We start from the raw sequence: 19,104 nt of genomic DNA, 5'->3' as shown, positions 1-19,104 counted from the left end.
TTTGTATCAAGGAAATCCCAGTGAGACAGGTCACCAAAGCCCCCTCAAAGGATTGAAGGTAGGTGGGTGTTCATGGATGCTTGTCTCCCTGTAGGAACTGGAAAATGCAGTTGGGAGGTGGACAGATGACCTGACAGAGTTGGTGCTGGTGAGGGATGCCCTGACTGTCTACCTCAGTGCTGAGGACATCTCCATGCTGAAGGAACGCGTGGAGCTTCTGCAAAGACAATGGGAAGAGCTTTGTCACCAGGTAAGCTGTGGTCTAAATGAATAAGTAGCCCCTCATGATGGAAGGCTGAGGGTGATCCATGATGCGTGACATGCCTGATCCGTATCTCAACCCACCCCATGACTCATACTTAAACAGAGGAGGTTGTGGTTGTTGCCAGAATATGTTAGAACAAGGATAACTATATCATCATATTATACTTGAATTCATCTGTACCGAAGCATTTATTTTTTCTTCCCTGGCTGGCACAAACTGCTGTACTTCCTAGGTGTGAATTTTCAGCTAGAAAGGTGACAGTAGTATGTTCTGCATTTTAAAAATGGGGGAAATGCATTGTTTTGGTTTTACTTACAGTTCTAGAGATAATTTTACTTGTGGAAAGTTTATAGTCATTCCTCATAATTCACGGTGTGTGGCATTGTTAGGTTTACATCATTTGTTAAATGCCTTTCTCTTTCTGGCGAGAAGGGACTACCTGCTGGTTTTTGTTTTGTTTTGTTTTGTTTTGTTTTGTTTTGTTTTGTTTTGTTTTTTAGGAGCATATTCTACTTTACTAGGATTTATAGAAGTCCAGAAAAATAAATCTTCCAACTGAGAAGGGACTACGTCTCTTCTGGTTTTCTCACCAATTTTTCCTTCCTGTCCCACAACCCCATGAAGTCCTTTTGGAAAACGATTGACCCTCAGTGTTTTCATAGTCCAGTGCATTCCCATTTCCTCCTGGTTATGTGCCAGCATGGATCATGTCTTCTTTCCTGACTGACTGTAGTCTGATCCCAAGACTTTGATGCTCTTAGATGCAGAGGCCATTTCTTTGGACAAGCCAGTGCCTATAGCAGCTAAGTGTTGTTTGCCTATGGGGAATAATGAAGGCTATGTCCTCTGTATATGTCCTAATACTTAGGTACCTCTGAGGATAAAACTAATGCCAGAATTATCATACTTTGGAGATGAAGAAATTGATAGTCATATGATGATTTCTCATTCAGGCAAATTGTGTAATCATTCCATGAAAGTATTATTATTACTAACTAAGTCAGACATTCATATGTTCTAAAATTGCCACTAGACTTAAATATATCTGCTTGAAAATACAGCTTGAAAGTGGTGTTTGGCCACATGATATGCTCTGAGGAGATTTATACACTGTTCTTGTGATCAGGCCAAAACCTGAAAAAAAGGAAGTAGATAGAATATGCTTCTAGAATCTTCCTCTGCCAGACTCCTGAAGTATGAAACTAACACATAATTATTCTGTCCCAGTCGAATCTACACTTGAGTGTTTAAACAAGTGAGATAGTAGTTTTGGGTCTGGCCAGGTGCCAGGATGTAATAATTCTGGAGGAGAGGGACCCAGAGGCTTTAGTAGCTCTTGGGTTTGTCATTTCCGGTGAACTACTGTCAAATATGAATCCACAACAGGAAACAAGCCAGTGCTCTACTCCTTGTAAAAGTCGCCAAACTCTGCTGAACACAGATGGGCGTTACGCCAGCTCAGGAGGAGCCAGCCGGCTCTGCTCCCTTCGAAGCGGCTGATGTGAAGGAGTAACTGGGTCCACAGAGGAGGATGGGGAAGCCAGCTTCAAGCAGATGCTTTGGAGCATCAGAAGAAAAGCAAAAGGGAATTGGCTTTTCAGCTGCCCAAGGGATCTGTTGTAGCTAGCTCCCTTGAGGATTATATTGCTTTTCTTCCTCTGTTGCTTATGTGTGATTCTAGCTGTAATGTAAATATCTAACACTGCACCACTAGAATTGCTCATGTATATGCATTTGTATGTGTGCATTTGTGTGTGAGTGGGTGTGTCTGTGTGTCTGTTTACACCCACCCACAATGTCTTGATAAAAATACTAATGTTAGAAAAAAAATGTCCTTCTTGTTCAGCTATCTCACTCTGGAGGCAATATACCATGGTGGCGGTGCCCTTAAGAAAATATATGTGCTGAGCTGGTAAATTTCAGGGTTTCAACTCAATCCAAAGAAAGAAATGGTTCACTTATATATAGCTTGAATATTTAGTTTATAAACAACATCAAATGCCACCCTTCTTAGGGATTTACATCTTTGCAAAAAAGGTTTTGGCCCTGGCTTGCACCCAATGCTTGCAGCCCACATATTTAGTTTTCTTTTTTTTTTTTTTCAGTCATAGCTCCACAGTAAACAAATGAAAGCAGTGTCATCATGTTGTGAGACAAACAGGAAGGATGCATATTCAAGCTGCTCCTTGGAGACATTGAGCACATGAATGCTAAGAAGGAAAAACTATCAAACTAATACAACATTGTCAAACCTGTGGTGTTTGACAGTGCTTTTTAAATTGTCACTTGCCTGTGTCTTCCTGTCAATACACCACATCCTGGGATAGATATAGTACAGCACTTGACATATGAAAGGTGGTCGATCGTTTGTTACAAACACTAAATACTAGTGTTTGGAAAAAAATGCAGTGTCAAATGAGACAAGAAAGGCTCATAGAAGATGAGAAACTTGCTCTATTTTTGATGGCAGAGTAGTGGAGACTAGCCTTGGGTCTTAGCTGTGTCTGGACATTTGATTGGTCCTTCTATAAATTACAGCCTAGAACAAAGACTCCAGCTTTACTGAGCCTACCTTTGACTAACCAAAAGCTAATCACGTAAACTGCCTAATTCACTCTGGGTACATCAGCTTCTCAAAGAAATAGGTGATTTCCTTTTATCATGTGACCACCCTCTCTGTGGATGTTGGTGAAGGGGGAGCCCTAGCATATGTTTTCTGGATCGTGGCCAACATGCAGAGGAAGCTTCTCAGAGGGAGACAAACCCATCCCAACTCTTAAGGAGGGAGCTTCTTTTCTTTGGAGGGGAGTCACCAATCCTGAGAATTTCTGCTTGTATCATTTGAACCTAAGCTGTAGCTGCAGCCACCCCCTGCTGTCTGATACTGTAGGAATGATGAATCCCGAGTCTTGGTGTTCCAGAAGAGCAGATCTCTCTGTGCTTACTGATTGTGCTGTATAACACAGTCTGGGTAGATCTCGAAGTGGGTGGGATTTCTCTCTAGAACCTTTTAACTGGTGTTCACTGTTAATCCCCACCTGAAATGAGCTTGCCACCATTCATCTCCCCTGTATTATTCTGCCTCAAGGGAAACTAAGTGGTAAACTAAGTTATATTAATGAGACAATGCTGGTAAACTCAGAAGTTATTGCCAACCCAGAGGAATATTTTATTTAACTAGACATGCTTAACTCAAAGGCAGGAACTCCTAATGAACATTTTCAAAAGCTGTGGTAGTCAAGTATCTCATCTCCTGAGGTTGGCCTTGTGAAAGGCCCGATCTTCTCAGAAAAGAACATGGACAAATGGAGTTCTATGAGGACTTAAGTTTTATCTACTTACCACTGATGGAGCCGATAACTAAGAAGCATAAGACATCTTTGAAATATTTTCATTCCCATATTAAAAAAAATAATTTAAAATACATTTTAAAGCAGGTTGCTATGTATAGTGGTTCAAGCCTATAATCTCACAACTCAGACGGAAGGATCACCACCAGTGATTGTATTTTTAGGAAACTACCTAAAGAAATGAGTACCTATACCTGTGCATACACTTAGGCATGACCATATGTGGCAGCATTGGTCATAGGAAATCAGGATTAAAATCAACAGAAATGTCCACAATTAGATGAATAGACATGTAAAGCATACATGTGTGCAGTGGATGGTTCTCAGCAGTCAGAGTGGATTGTGGGTTTATCATTTAACATGGCTTAACATGGGATGCATGCTAACTGAAAGAAGCATGTCACAAAAGAACACAAACTGTGATTCCAACCTACATGGAATGTTGGGAACAGGGAGACACATAGACATAATAGCTTGGAGCTTCGGGAAGTGTGGAGAGAACTGGAGAGAATAACTTCGTATACCCGGCAAGGTTCTCTAGTGGGACAAAGCTGAGAGAGAGAGAGAGAGAGAGAGAGAGAGAGAGAGAGAGAGAGAGAGAGAGCGCTCATGTGTGTGTGTGTTATAAAAGCTGATTTAGTAGATTTCTCATGCCAGAGGGGTTGGGTGGTATGACACTTCCACCTGCATGCTGCGTAGACTCAGAAAACAAACAAAACAATAAAATGGCCAAAGCTACTTAGTTACACGAAGCTGCATGCCTGGGTGGTCCCAATTCAGGGCTGAAGGAGTTCTCTGGAGAGACACTGGCTTTCAGTCTATACTGGAGATCTGAAGGATCTCGAGTAAGATATTAGTGGATAGTACAGACACAGGGATAGCCACACTCACTCAGGAAACAGAATCAAAGACATACCTGGCGATGCTGCTCCATTTTTCTGAGACCTCTCTATATCTGGGCTGATGAGTGGAAAGTACCATCTGCTTCAAGGGTGGGTCTTTCCCCTGTAGTCATTCACAGATAGATAGGTGTATGCGCCAGAAGTGTGCCTTCTAGATGAGTCTTTAACCCACCAAGTTGACAGTCAAGACCAACCCCCATGCTGCTGACAGCAGTGTTGTTTGAGGGTTGGGGCATAAAAATATTCTAAAATTGATTGTGTTCATAGTTGAACAATTCTGAATATACAAGGAAACACTCAGAGATTGTGTTAGGTAAGTTATATCTCAGAGAAGCTAAAATAAAATCAGACCAAAAAAAAAAAAAACTATAACAACAACAAAGAAATAAAACACCTTCTTGGTCCTCATAATTTCAGATAAAGGATACTCACCTTGTATACTCTATGTTTTCTTTAATATTCTGTGTTCTGTAATTTAATGAGAAATTTTGATTATGTTTAAAAACTTAAAAGCTAAAAACTGGATCTATACAATGAAAATCAAAATTATACAAGTAAAGAAGGAAAAGAGACAAAAATAAATGAAAAAATGTATATAAATGGAGATATGTAGGAGATTGCTTAGGGGTAAAATGGTCCGGGCAGAGCTGAACCCCAGGGACCATTTCCTGTCTATGGCTGCTCTTGGAAACCACTCAGCCCTCTCTCCAGTTACAGGAGACTGAACTGACTTTTCTCTCTATTCCATTCTGTTCTTCCCTCCTTCTATTAACAAATAAAAACAAAACACAAACATTTATTTATTTGTATTTTACGTGCAAGAGTATTTGCTGGAATGGATAGAAATATGTGTGATCTGATGCCTACGGAGGCCAGATGAGGGCATCAGATCCCCTGGAACTAGGGCCACAGAAGGTTATGAGCCACCATGTGGATGTCAGGTGCTGAGCCTGAATCATCTTCCAGAGCAGCAAGTCTTCTTGACTGCTGAGAGCGCATCATTGGGAGCTGGAGTTTCAGGGAATTGTGAGCCATCATGTGGTGTGAGGTGAACCTGAGTTCTCTGCAAGAGCAGCCATTGATCTGAGCCTTGTCTTTAGCCTCTTTTGCTCTATTTTTATTCATGTCAGCAAATCCTATATTTCAGGAAACAGTAGGCTGCAGGAATGCCCAGGTCTTGCCCACTTCAGTTCACGCTTCCCTCCTTGAGGTAGGAGTTGCTCTCCCTTCTCACAATCCTGACCTATTCTAAACTGCCAGGTCTCCCTACGACGACAGCAAGTGAGCGAGCGCCTGAATGAGTGGGCTGTCTTCAGTGAAAAGAACAAGGAGCTGTGCGAGTGGCTGACCCAGATGGAGAGCAAAGTCACTCAGAACGGAGACATCCTCATCGAAGAGATGATAGAAAAACTCAAGAAGGTGAGAAGTGTGAGGCAGCCTGGATTCCCTTCTTCTCACGCCTTCCCCTGTGCCTTGAACATAACACCCTATCTCTATCGATTCCCCATCTGAGAACAGTGTATTAAGCCTCGGCTTCATAACATACAACAGGCCCATGTGGAAAGAGCAAGTTTACATGAAGAATTCATAGGACGTGTTTAGTTTGTGAGGAAATCAACTCTTTGCTTTTTGTCTTGGAGGAATCATTTGCACACACCACTTTTATCTTGATCCTGTCTGTGGTTTGGTTTGTAGAGAGAGACATTACTACAGGGGAATTAAAAGGAAAAATCCTTAGGGTGAATTAAACTGAAAATTTCCCCTAGAAAATATGATCTATAGTCCATCAATAGTGCTGGGCTCCTGCTATTTCAATTGTCTATGCATTATTAGATTATTTTGTGGGTTCATTTTGATCTAGGACATTTTTCTGTCTATGCAGGGCTCACTAAACTGACTCATAATTTTAAATATTTGTGTGAGTTTCAATAAAGTTTCTACATTTTTGGGCAAATAATCATGTCAACATGTTGGTTTGTATCTCTCACTAGCACACATATGGTGTGTTATTCATATTTGCCTGTTTGCTATCTGTCTGGAGGAATAGCCACATTGGGCTGCAAACCTCCCTGGAACATAAATGTTGTCTGTCTTGTCCATTCTCTTGTCCCTACATCCACAGCAGTGTTTGACTCCTCATAAACATACCATATTTTTTTAATTCAGAGATGTTAGATTTATTCATTCTGAAAAGCCACCAAAGTTATTATTAGGAAAATTTATCGTTCTCAGTGCACACACATACAGAGAAAAGAAAGCCAGGACATAGCATCGATGACTTTATTAGTTTTCTATATAAAAATGAAAAATTTTCATAAGTAATCAATTTGCTCATTTGATATTAAAACCCTTATTTCTGGGCCAAGATAATACAGGTTTCATCATAGCATGTGCTAACAGTGGGGTTTTGCTGGTTGCTATGTATCAAAGAATGTTGTACTAGGCAGGACTAATGTACTAGTTACCATAATAAAATTTGCTAAAGAGTAATTCTTGGTTAGGTGTGTTTATATTCTCATTGCTTTTCAGAATGAAATTAAGAATGTATATTTTGGGAGTAGAAAAACACTTCCTAGGACAAAATACTGCCATAATTTATATTACTAAAACTTTAGTCTCTCACGTGGATGATTTTATTCTAGTCTTTGGTAGGATGTCAGAGATATTCTTTGAGCAGGTCCACCTGGTGGTTTGGGCCTGTCATATTAGCTACTTGTGAGCCTGAGGCAGAACTATCTCATGTGCAAGGTCCTGCCTGCGCTATGAAGTGAGTACAAGGCTAACCCAGGCAACTTAATAAGGCCTATTCATAACAAAGAGTGAAACTAAGGAGGGAGAAGGGAAGCGGTACTGAGAACATAGCCTAGGAATGAAGTACATCCTAAATATACATGCAACCCTTGGCTCAATCCCAGCAAAGCAAAGAAAGAAAAGTAACACTCTGGAATATTAATTCTATTAGTTTGCCTATAAAGTAAGTTGTGGAACTAAAAAGGCCATCCCTGCCTTGTCCTTCTTATAAATGTGAACCATTGCTGAGTACTGAGTGGAGCTCAGTGTTCTCAACAGAGTAAGGCCAAAATGACCAATTACTAGAGGCCAACTGCTACTGTTCATTGGCATCAACACAAGCAGTTTAATTTAAATTACAACCCAAGAGGACAGTTTTACTATGAGTGCATTTTATTTTATTTTTTTTATTTTTATTTTTTTAAAGATTTATTTTATTTATTACATGTAAGTACACTGTAGCTGTCTTCAGACACTCCAGAAGAGGGCGCCAGATCTCGTTATGGATGGTTGTGAGCCACCATGTGGTTGCTGGGATTAGAACTCTGGACCTTCGGAAGAGCAGTCGGGTGCTCTTACCCACTGAGCCATCTCACCAGCCCCAATGAGTGCATTTTAAAACTTAGAGTAGTTCTGTTGAGATCAACATTTCTCAATGACATCATCCCAATTTTGTGATGAAATGTTAAAAATATTATGCATTCAGTGTTTTGGTTTTTTGACCCCTGAGTGTTGAAAAAACATGACAGGGTCGAGGAGTCATCAGTATGCCCAGGGCACTCAACCTTTAGGTAGAATGGAGCCTCACCCGACATCTTCTTTCAGGCCCTCTTTCCTTAAATATATGGTTTGGAGGGTATCCTAACTTTAGAGGAAGGGTTAAAATGTACACATAGAACCGATCTTCATGTGGTTTTTAATTTGGTTGGACATATCCTGTTATGTCAAATCTTTCTCTGATTCATCACTTCGTCTGGCATTCAATTATACAGTACTTTCGAATATGGCTGCTTCTTTCAACAAACTAACTTTACCTTCATTGTTTGAGATTAAAGGTGTGTACTAAGGGTGATCAACACCACAACTAGAAACAGGTTTTTTTGTTTGTTTGTTTTTAGTAAATAACATAATCTTGGGGTTTACAGTGTGATAAAGTATCCTACAATACCCATAGCTCACATATTCAGCTGGTCGATCTATTCACTTCTCTCTAGATATCCTGTTTCTTCCTCAGTACTTAGGGATTACATGAAAGGTCTGCTGTTACATGGGTTCTAGGGAATCCAAACTCTGGTCCTCACATTTATGCTTTATTTAAGGAGCCATCTTTCCTTGTTTACTATTTTTCTGAGATACTATCTGCTGTGTAACAAAGTTGCAAAGTTGATCCAAAAACTGGATCTGTCTTACAGATAGCAAACAGACCACATAACATACCTGTTATCATCAACCAGTTTTTAGGAGGGGCTACCACAGAGACTAAATAAGCCAAGGTCTGAGACCCACTAACATGCTGAAATTAATGATTTTCATTAATTTCTTGTCTTTCATTAATTTCTTGTCATTAATTTCTGTCTTGAGAATTGATTTGCTATCATGTGTGGCAGAAGATTGCTCTAAAATAGATGAAGTCAAAGTGTTCTGTACAAATAACATGACTGACATGATCTGTATAAAGTCTTCATAGCTGAAAAGATGCAAATAAGTAAGTACATATGTACACATTCATGTGTGTACATATATAATTATGGCACAGATATGCATGCACATGTATGCACGTGCCTCTTAAACCTGGCATTAGAGATTCATTTCCTTATTGATTCTAGGTATGCTATAAACCATCTGCTAATTCTTTCAAGCCAAGGCTTTTTTTGTCTATGCATATTCCTTTATTGTGTTTGATTTGTTTCTTTTTGTAGTGGTAGAACTTAAACTCCAGTCCACATCAGTGCTAGAAAAGCCACCTACCCTTGAGCTACTCCACTGATCTACACTATATCTCTATCTCTCTATCTCTCTATCTCTCTATCTCTCTATCTATCTCTCTATCTCTCTATCTATCTATCTATCTATCTATCTATCTATCTATCTATCTATCTACATCTTTGTTTTTTTGAGAAAGGGTCTCATGCATCCCAGGATAGTCCCAAACTCACTATGCACCTAAGAAAGATCTTGAACTCATGATTTTCATGCCTCTACCTTTCAAGTGCTGAGATTATAGCCATATGTCCTCACACCAGTCTGGTGCCCTTTAAAGTAAATAGAAAGTGCCTTACAGTTTCTTTCAGAAAATCTGTGTAATAATTGACTCTGGACTCCAAGTTACCAGGAGCAATAGGCACTATTATTTCTTGTGCACATGAACTAATGCTCACATGCTGTTCCTGGGAACCCAAACTCCATCCAAACAGTAGAAACTGTAATTAGTACATTTCCAGAGGTGCCAGATGAGTGCATTAAGAGCATGTCCTCTGACCTCTGTGGTTGCTTTTATTATGCAGGATTATCAAGAGGAAATTGCTGTTGCCCAAGAGAACAAAATCCAGCTTCAGGAAATGGGAGAAAGGCTTGCTAAAGCCAGCCACGAAAGCAAAGCCTCTGAGATTCAGTACAAGCTCAGCAAAGTGAGCGACAGGTGGCAGCATCTCCTGGATCTCATTGCAGCCAGGTAAGAGGCAAGCACAGTTGGAAGTCTGTGGGGGAAGATGGGACTGTCTGTTTCTGTTTTTGTTTTTTTAGTTAGTTTATTTTTACATCCTAATCATTGCCACCCAGTCCTTCACAGAGTCCCTCCCCTCCATCACTCTCCCCTTTTCCTCTAAGAGGGCATCCTCCCACCCCCGGAACATCCCCCCACCCTGGCACATCAAGTCTCTGCAGGGTTAGGTACATCCTCTTCCTCTGAGGCCAGACAAGGAAGCCTAGTTAGGGGATCAGAATCCACAGACAGGCAACAGCTTTAGGGACAGACCCTGCTCCAGTTGTTGGGAGACCCACTTGGAAACTGAGCTGCCCATCTGCTACATATGTAGCAGGGGCCTCCGTCTAGCCCATGTATGTTCTCTGGTTGGTGGCTCAGTCTCTGAGAGCCCCCAAGAGTTTAGTTTAGTTGACTCTGTGGGTCTTCCTGTGGGATTCCTATCCCCTCCGGCACATTCAGTCCTTCACTCAACTCTTCCATAAAAGTCCCAGAGTTCCGTCCAATGTTTGGCTGTGGGTATCTGCATCTATTTCAGTCAGCTGCTGGGTGGAGCCTCTCAGAGGACAGTTATGCTAGGCTCCTGGCTGCAAGCATAATGGAGTACCATTAATAGTTTCAGGGATTGGTTCTTGCCCATGCAATGGATCTCAAGTTGGACCAGTTATTGGTTGCTCATTCCCCAGTCTCTACTCCATCTTTGTCCCTGTATTTTTTTGTTTTAGACAGGACAAATTTTGTGTCAAATGTTTTGTGGGTGGGTTGGTGTCTTTATCCTTACACTAGGGGCCTTGCATGGCTACAGAATATGGCCTCTTCAGATTCCATATCTTATTTTGAGTCTCAGTTAAGGTCATCCATATTGACTCCTGGGAGTCTCCCCCAATCCCAGGTCTCAGGACTTCCTAGAAATCCCCCCCTCCCTGAGCACAGCTGCAGGTTTCTATTCATTCTCCTGGCTCTCTGGAGAGGGGATGGAGAGGGGAGTTGGGGGGGGGGTGGTGATGAGAGAGTCAGGATCAGGTCTGTAGGGAGGATGTTAAAGCCTGTTTGTTCTCATTCATTTCAGCTAAAGCAGTGGTTCTCAGCCTTCCCAATGTGGCAATTGCCTTAGCTAGGGTTTTACTGCTGTAAACAGACACCTTGACCAAGGCAACTCTTATAAGGACAACACTTAATTGGGGCTGCCGCCTTACAGGTTTAGTCCACTATCATCAAGGTCCAGGTAGGCATGGTGCAAGAAGAGCTGAGAGTTCTCTATCTTCCTCTGAAGGTGGCTAGGAGAATACTGACTTCCAGGCAGCTAGAAAAAGGGTCTTCAAGCCCACATCCACAATGACAAACCTACACCAGCAAGGCCACACCTACACCAGCAAGGCCACACCTACACCAGCAAGGCCACACCTACTCCAGCAAGGCCACACCTCTAAATAGTACCACTCCCTGGGCCAAGAACATTCAAAACACTAGAGCGATTCTCAGCCTTCCCAATGTTTCGTCCCTTCAACACAGTTCCTTGGGTTGTGGTAACCCCCAACCATGAAATTATTTTTTTTGTGACTACTGCATAACTACAATTTTGCTGCTGTTATGAGTCATAATATAAATATTTTTTGGAGATAGAGGTTTTCCAAAGGAGTCATGACCTACAGGTTGAGAACCATGGAGCTCGAGGGCATGTATTGCCCAGTTCCCACTTCCTGAGTTTCTATACTGCATGGGGGAACAGCACCATGTTCCTGCTCTTCCCATGAATGATACTTTCAATTAGCTTCCAGTGGATTTAAGGAGAGAGGAGAGAGTGGTTTGCAAACAAGAGAAGGTTCTTAATGGGTTTTCCAACACGTATGGGGAAAAAAGAAAATCTACTCAGTCATCCATATTTGTAGAGGGTGTTCTTATCTGTAGTGGGGCGAAAGAGGGTGAGCACATCCTTATTATATGTTTGCATAGTTGGGTGTGAGAGGGAGATCGACTGTTGTCGCTCTGTTCATTCACAAAAATAACCTACTTCATCACCAGAACTTCCTGCTCAACCGTAATGGTGACTGTAATTACACCTCATGTTGGAGAGGCAGACTACATTCTGTTTATTTTGTAGACAGGTTTTTCAAATAAAAAGGGATGGTAGTCAACAAGGGAAAACATGAGGGCCTGTACCAACAGTTCAAATGCAGGTATGACTTAAAGATGCATGCAGTTATTTTACATTAAAAGAGGAACAGACCTTGAAGTAGGTACTCCTTCCTTCAGGTCAGGATGTAGATACTAAGAGGTAATGTCTGTTTACTCCTTGTCTATTAAAACTCTGAGAACAGTAGCTGGGCTGGATTGTGGTTCAGTGGTAGATGGATTGAGTAGTCTGTACAGGGCCCTTGGTTTGTAAAGTAACTAGAGAGTCACAAAGACTGGTGGGCCCAGGGAATGAATGTCTGCAGGTTGGGCCTCCTCCCCAGAGTATATGGTGGCCATGCATAGAAAGAAATTGGTCAAATAACAGTGAGCTCTCTGCTCAGGGACATACTAGAAGGGAAATACACCTCTCCCCTGGAATTATCCTACAGCTGAAATGCACAGTGGTTCAGAATCTCAATATGGTGTTTAGTCTCGAATCTCAGTCACCAAGATGATAACAAGATCTTATTTCTGAAGCAGAAATTAAAACCTCATGTGCTATAAAGGCCCTTCCAGAGAGGCCTCCCACTGGGTCACCACCCTGGGGATTTCTGCTAGTGTGTGTCAGATTCTGACTCATTGATGTGCATGTCCATATAATTCCATTAAACTGGTTAAGGTTCCCTCGTGAATCTTAGTGTTGCAGTGATATGGAGAGGGAAGAAGCCCTATACCCAAAATATTTTAAATTGGCTTTCACACTGTGCAGTTACAGGCAGCTGGCTTAGCTTCTGCTCAGCTGCCAGCTAACATTACACAGAGAGTGACACTGTCCCTCAAAGTCCTGTCTATTTACAACACATTTTATGATTTTTATTCAGGGAAGAGTTTTCTAGATATTGTCTTTATTTTTTTAAACTACCCCAAAAGATATATAAACAAACTTGAGTCAGCTAGCTGTACGTCAGTGAGGCACGGGTGCTTTACACTGTAGTCTCTAAAGTGTTCCTGTGTGCCCACCGCTGAAAATCTCATCATGTTAATGAATCCAGTGGAAAACTTTTGTATAGATGTAGTGTCCATTTCTGAGTCCCACCTTTAAAATTAGAGCAGATCATAGGTCCATTGTCCGCTTGCTCTGGACAGGAAGAGCAAGTGTGAGACCACGCTGAATTTACTCCCTCTCAAGCTGCTTGGCTATCACATTTGCTTTCTGCTCCTTGTTTACTGCGCTCGGGCTAGATGAACTTCCTCCACACCTGTCTTCAGCTACAACTGCCAGCGGCATTCATTTCTGTCCCTCAGTCCCATTCATGACTCTGCCCCTTTCCAGCGAAAATGTTGATTCACCAAACAGAGCAGAACTTGGTTCATATTTTAAGAATTTTTTAATCAATTCTATATTTTTTTACTTATATATTTTGTGTAGCGTGGGTGCAGGGGAATGCCACAACATACATGTCAAACTCAGAGAAGAACTTACAAGAGTGAGTTCTCTTCTTTCAGAAATGGAACTCAGACCATCAAAGGGGTGGTAGCCGGCCTCGCCTGCTAAACCATCTCACTGGCCTAGACTGTTTCTTTTTTCTTTCTGACACAGGGACTCATTTAGTCCAGGCTAGATTTGAACCCCATATGTCATCAAGAATAACCTTGAACTTCTGATCCTCCTGCCTCCACCTTCCTCAGTGCTGAGATGATCGACACATAACCACCATGTCCTATTTATGCACTGCTGAGAACCCAACTCAAGGTTTCACAAACACTAAGAAAGTACTCTGCCAACTAAGCTATGGCGCCAGCCTTTGTATAGTTTTCATATTTGTTGCTATATGTTTGTGCAAAAAATTTTGAAACTTCCCCAAATTCACAGAATAAAATTTTCTGAAATCCTGTCAAACAAAGCAACTTAAAAAAAAGTCTTGAAATAATGTTATTTTTGACTACCTCTCATCATTATTTTTAAATGGACAAAGGACAAAGGTCCTGTAAGTGGAGGTGGATATTTCCTCATTATTTCCCATGCTCAAATAGTCTGTTACAAAGGGGATGTCAGATGATTTTCCACAGAGTATCCTGCCCTTCTTCCCCAGCAACCGCTTAACCTCCTCTTACTCATACCACTGTGCTGGCCCACTGACCAGGAGAGAGGCAGAATCTGCTTCTGTTCGCTGCTGTGATTTGCAGTGTTTGTATCTGCTTCTGTTTGCTGCTGCGATCTGCAGTGTTTGTATCTCCTTCTGTTTGCTGCTGCGATCTGCAGTGTTTGTATCTCCTTCTGTTTGCTGCTGCGATCTGCAGTGTTTGTGGGAGTTGTGCTGGTACTTTTGCACACAACTGCTTTGTCTTTTCCAAGGAGCACTGCTGTTGTAGCCAGCAGCACACGGGGAAAAGCTGAGCGTCCGTGCCTGCAGACGTGGCTGTCTTAGGGACCCTTTCTTTTGAGCCGTAACCTGCTCCTGCTGGCAGATTACCCTTCTTACCCTCGTGGCCTACATTCCAGGAGATCAAGCCTGGCACATGCTCATGAGTGTGGGTTTTATTTAGAAGCATGACCACTTGTGACTGCCCAGTGTCATGTTAACAGACAGACAACCAGCACCATTTGTCCACCAAGAGCATTTTCATACTTCTGGCCTAGATAAGGGGAGAGACTCTCTCCTTATCCAGGAAGGACTGAGCCTTTCGCTCTGCAGAGCCGGATTTCTACAAGTGACAGCTTCATGGTGGTGGCAGAGGACTTGCGTGGCCCGAGGATGGCAGAGGACGGCAGTGTGGATGCAGATCTCCCAGACTGCGACTGCGATGTCTCCAGGCAGGCATCTTCTTGATTGGGCATAGCTTTAGAGTTACGTGGGGCTCACGGGATAGACACTAAGCTCTTCCATCTGGAGTGTTTCGTGCTGACTTTAAATAGACGTGAGTAGCACGAGGAGAATGTAGGCCATGGACTCCAAAGGGTTCTTTGTTGGTTTGTTTTCTTGTTTCCCTACTGGGCATGTGCAGGAGGTTAGTATTTCCGTCGTGTCTGGGCCAAATTCATCATGCAAGGAACATGGCTCCAGTCGAGAAGCCGAGACAGGAAGATTGAGAGAAAGATTCAGCAAAGCCACCACCTGCTAGCTAAAGGGTGGCTTCAGACTAAACTGAAAGTGGGCCGGGGCCTGTTTACAACTTTGCAGCGGAAAGCTTTCTCTAGAGTAAATAAAAGTATGTTTCAGGCATGTGGAGGAGGATTTTCTTCTGAGAGAAAAATTGCTTTTGTTTGTGTTGGTCAGCCCCTTTGGGCCGTTTAGGCCTTCAAGTCTTATAAAATATGCAGATACTATAATTTAGGTCTAAAATATCTTAGTTACATTGCTTAGTGTAAATATTGAGTTTGTGATTGAATTCATGTAGAGTAACAATAACACTGTTGATGGTCTGTGGTGAGGATTCACGGTTCTTCCCATACGATAGGGATTTTTATCTTAAGGTTCTGAAATGTTTTTCATGTATTGTCATGCCCTTGTGTGGATTCACATAGGTGGGTTGTATTTACTAATAGCAATTTTGTTTCAACTATATTTATACTCTGAACTCTATTTGGTTTTGGTTTGTGGATATACTAATTATTTGAAGGAATGCATGTGTGTGTGTGTGTATATATATATATATGTATATATATATACATATATATGTATGTATATGTATATATCTATATGTGTGTATGTATATATCTATACGTGTGTACATATCAGATATTAGATATATTAATATAATAATAAGTTTACTTGCAATTACACATATGCATGTGCTCATTTGTGTGGTAGCAGTAATGGGATGGGTAGTTGGATTCAGTAGTATGGCTCTTCTCAAGAAGTTTAAGAGCCTGGGACATGCTTTGGGTGAAAAGGACACACATAAGCTACTAGGGCTTGCTGATTAACCATGCTTGTTAAACCCTGCACATGTGTATCAGACGTTGGCATCTATGTTAAATTAAAAACCTGGATGCTATCCCAGGGAATGCCACCCAAGTTGCTTAGTTTCGCATGATAAATAAATAAGTAAATATTCTAATACATGAAAGACTTCTTTCAAAGAAGTAATGGAGGAAAAATGAGATATTTCTTCTGTGCAAGAATGACACCTGAAAATACCAGAATTAGTAAGCTATTACAGATAAACATGGGTTTTCGGCCCACTTCCTCCATGCTCTCCTCTGCTCTCCCCACCAACATACACATGATGTATTATGCAATTTGTAAGAAAATATACTTTTCCTGAAACTTATAAAGGACAACCACTTAAGCACTCACCCATTGACTTTACTAAATTTATATTAGCCTGAAAGAGGAAGTTGTCCCTAATGGACTATATGAATAAGCATTTCCGTGTCACAATGCCCTCGGCTCATTGTACACTAACCACACTGCCTTGGACCTCATTCAGTGTTTTACAGGATCTGAGTCCTTCCACTAATTCTGCCGGCCTGGTAGAGTATGATTTACTCACATCTTTTTGTGCTCTGGACCATTTGATTGCATCTGTGAACACACATGGATGTGCTCCTTTGTGTGGTAGTATCCGTGTGAATGGACAGTTGGATCCAATAGATTCAGCAACCCCTAAAGCTGGTCACATGAGAGAGAAGGGAAAACATTCTTCCTGGGTCCCTCCAGGACAGATTTCTTGGTGCCTGCCATGCATCATTCTTCAGCCCTGCCCAAGTGGGACCACTGGTAATCTAAGGCATTATGGTAAACTCTTAAGTCCATTCTGTGGCCACTCACTGTGTTTCCTGAGACCTGCATCAGCAGCCATCACAAAACTGTCATTCATTAATTACCCAAGGGAATTTTATCTTATGAATGACAGAAACGTGCAGGGATGACTTTTCAAAGTTCTTGGAAACATTCAAACACAGTACCATGAAATGCACAAGGTCCAAGCTTGACTTCTGCCTATAAAACTAAGGAATTTCTTATATTGAGTAAAATTATATATATATACTCTTTATCAACAGAGTAGACTGGCCAATATAAACATAGATTTTTCTTAAGTATACATTTTCCCCCTAAATTTTCTAATATACCTCACCTGAGAGTGCATTTAAAAAAAGAAAATGTTATTGTGTAATAGGTATTACAACCAAATACTTGTCACACATACACATATGGAAGCAAGCATGGGAACTGGCCATCTTTTAAAAAAATACTAATAATTATTTTGCTTTTGTAAAAAATTAAAACATAATTACATCATTTCCCCCCTCTCCTCTCTCTAATCCCCTCACATGCATTTCCCTTGCTGTGCCTCAAATTCATCATTTTAATTGTTCACACACACACACATCTTCCTAAATATAAATACAGCCTGCTCAATCAATGTACTATTACATGTATGTATATGATTTCAGGGCTAACTACTCAATAACGAATAACCAACTGAGGTTGGGGTTCATCCTTAAACAAGACCCAAACAAGGATGACACCAATGGACATGCTAGCATGAAAAAGGGAAATTTTCATGGCATCCTAGCTCTAGACAAAAAAACTACATTCAGCTAAAGAATGCCCAGAGCAGGATGGAAGTCCTTTAAAGAACACGTGTGTGAGGATGAGATTTAGAGATAGTCCCTAGGGGAAGATGCAACTGTACCATCAGGATTGGCTTCATTGGAGGCAAGCACTCTGATTTGTTGACACTGTGATGGTAGAAATGAGGGTGTCCATCAATTTTAAGGAACTAAAAATAAATCAATATTCTAAAAATTCTTGAATGAAGAAATCTTCCCTCAGAGCAGTGACTTTTGGCCTGAAAAACAGAGCCGAACTTCTGAGGTGGGCGTGGAAGGAGCTGAGAGCTGTAGCTCATAGGCTAAAAGCACCTTGGGGGTGAGTCTATACTCCGCCCAGAGAGCAACTTATTCAGCATCTCGGCATCATAGAGATGGGCCATCCAAGTATAAGCTGTGAATCATGGAACATTCTATTGAAGATCTGCTTTGAAATTTCTAGCATCCCGTAGGCTTAGACATCATGTGGCTCTTGACATTTTTTTTTTCAAGAAGATACATTTTCAGTGAGGCCACTTTGACATTGAAACACTTTTCTTTATCTGGTTATCTGATTACTTATAGGAAGAGCAGTTCCTGTAAATTCTCCATGTTTCCTGGACCAGGAGGTGGTCTATGCAGAGAACTGAACTTTATTAAAAAAAAAAAAAAGCTGTGGCAGAAATCCCTGGTTGTGCACTGCTTTGGGGAGTCATCTATGTTCAGTCAAACAGGCCAGACCCTTAACAGGGACAGGAACAGCTAATCAATCCTTATTATGTGATAAATATGAAGTCAAAACAGTCTCTTCCCAGGGCTGTCTCAACAGATGCCCTTGGCATCTCCCTCTCCATCCTTGCTTTGATATTTATCTGCATTTGTGCGTTTCTCTCCCTTTTCCTCTGTGTCAGATTCTTCCTCTACATCTAAGTACATCATATGGTTATTTCCCATGATGAACTGTTTGGTTACATGTTTTTTTAATAGATTATTCTAGAAGTTCCATGGCTTATGTCTTCATCTTTTGTAACTACTTCTTTCAAGTAATTAATTACCAGGACTAAAAAGAGATGGCTCCAGGGTCAGACGATTGTAGTGTTTGTTACTTTACAGCTAATCTCCACGTATAAGTGAGAACATACCATGTTAGTCTTTCTGGGTCTGGGTTAACTCACTTAGGATCATTTTTTTTTCTAGTTCCATCCATTGGCCTGCAAATTTCATGACATTTTTTTGGCAGCTCAGTAATATTCCACTAAGTAAATATACTGCCTTTTCTTTACCCATTCTTCAGTGGAGGGACATCTAGGTTGTCTCCAGTTTCTGACTATTATTAATAAAGCTGCTCTGAACATAGTTAAGCAAGTGTCTTTGAGGCAATTGCGGAGCCTGTTTGAGTTAGGTGCTCTGCATGTATGTTATGGTAGTCTAGCTTATTGTTC

The 19,104-nt window shown here is 41.2% G+C and overlaps 1 protein-coding gene across 17 annotated transcripts in view; it reads left to right on the top strand.

The window, feature by feature from the left end:
- Window positions 1-19,104, top strand: part of Syne1 (spectrin repeat containing nuclear envelope protein 1) — a 504,890-nt gene that overhangs the window by 443,316 nt on the left and 42,470 nt on the right. For 15 of the 17 annotated variants that reach the window (XM_085842609.1, XM_085842616.1, XM_085842617.1 and 12 more), the window contains 3 exons: window positions 95-250; window positions 5,778-5,936; window positions 9,812-9,978. In XM_085842609.1, coding sequence (XP_085698735.1) covers window positions 95-250; window positions 5,778-5,936; window positions 9,812-9,978 — 482 coding nt within the window. Of the gene's footprint in view, window positions 1-94; window positions 251-5,777; window positions 5,937-9,811; window positions 9,979-14,692; window positions 14,939-19,104 lie in introns of those variants that run through there. The other 2 variants (XM_021175091.3, XM_021175092.3) reach the window with 2 other exon arrangements.

This window comes from Mus caroli, unplaced genomic scaffold (genome assembly GCF_978045245.1).
Source record: "Mus caroli unplaced genomic scaffold, Mus_caroli_1 scaffold_9, whole genome shotgun sequence".
NCBI lineage: Eukaryota > Metazoa > Chordata > Mammalia > Rodentia > Muridae > Mus > Mus caroli.
Note: the sequence above shows the minus strand (reverse complement) of the source record. Positions and strands in the feature narration are given on the sequence as shown.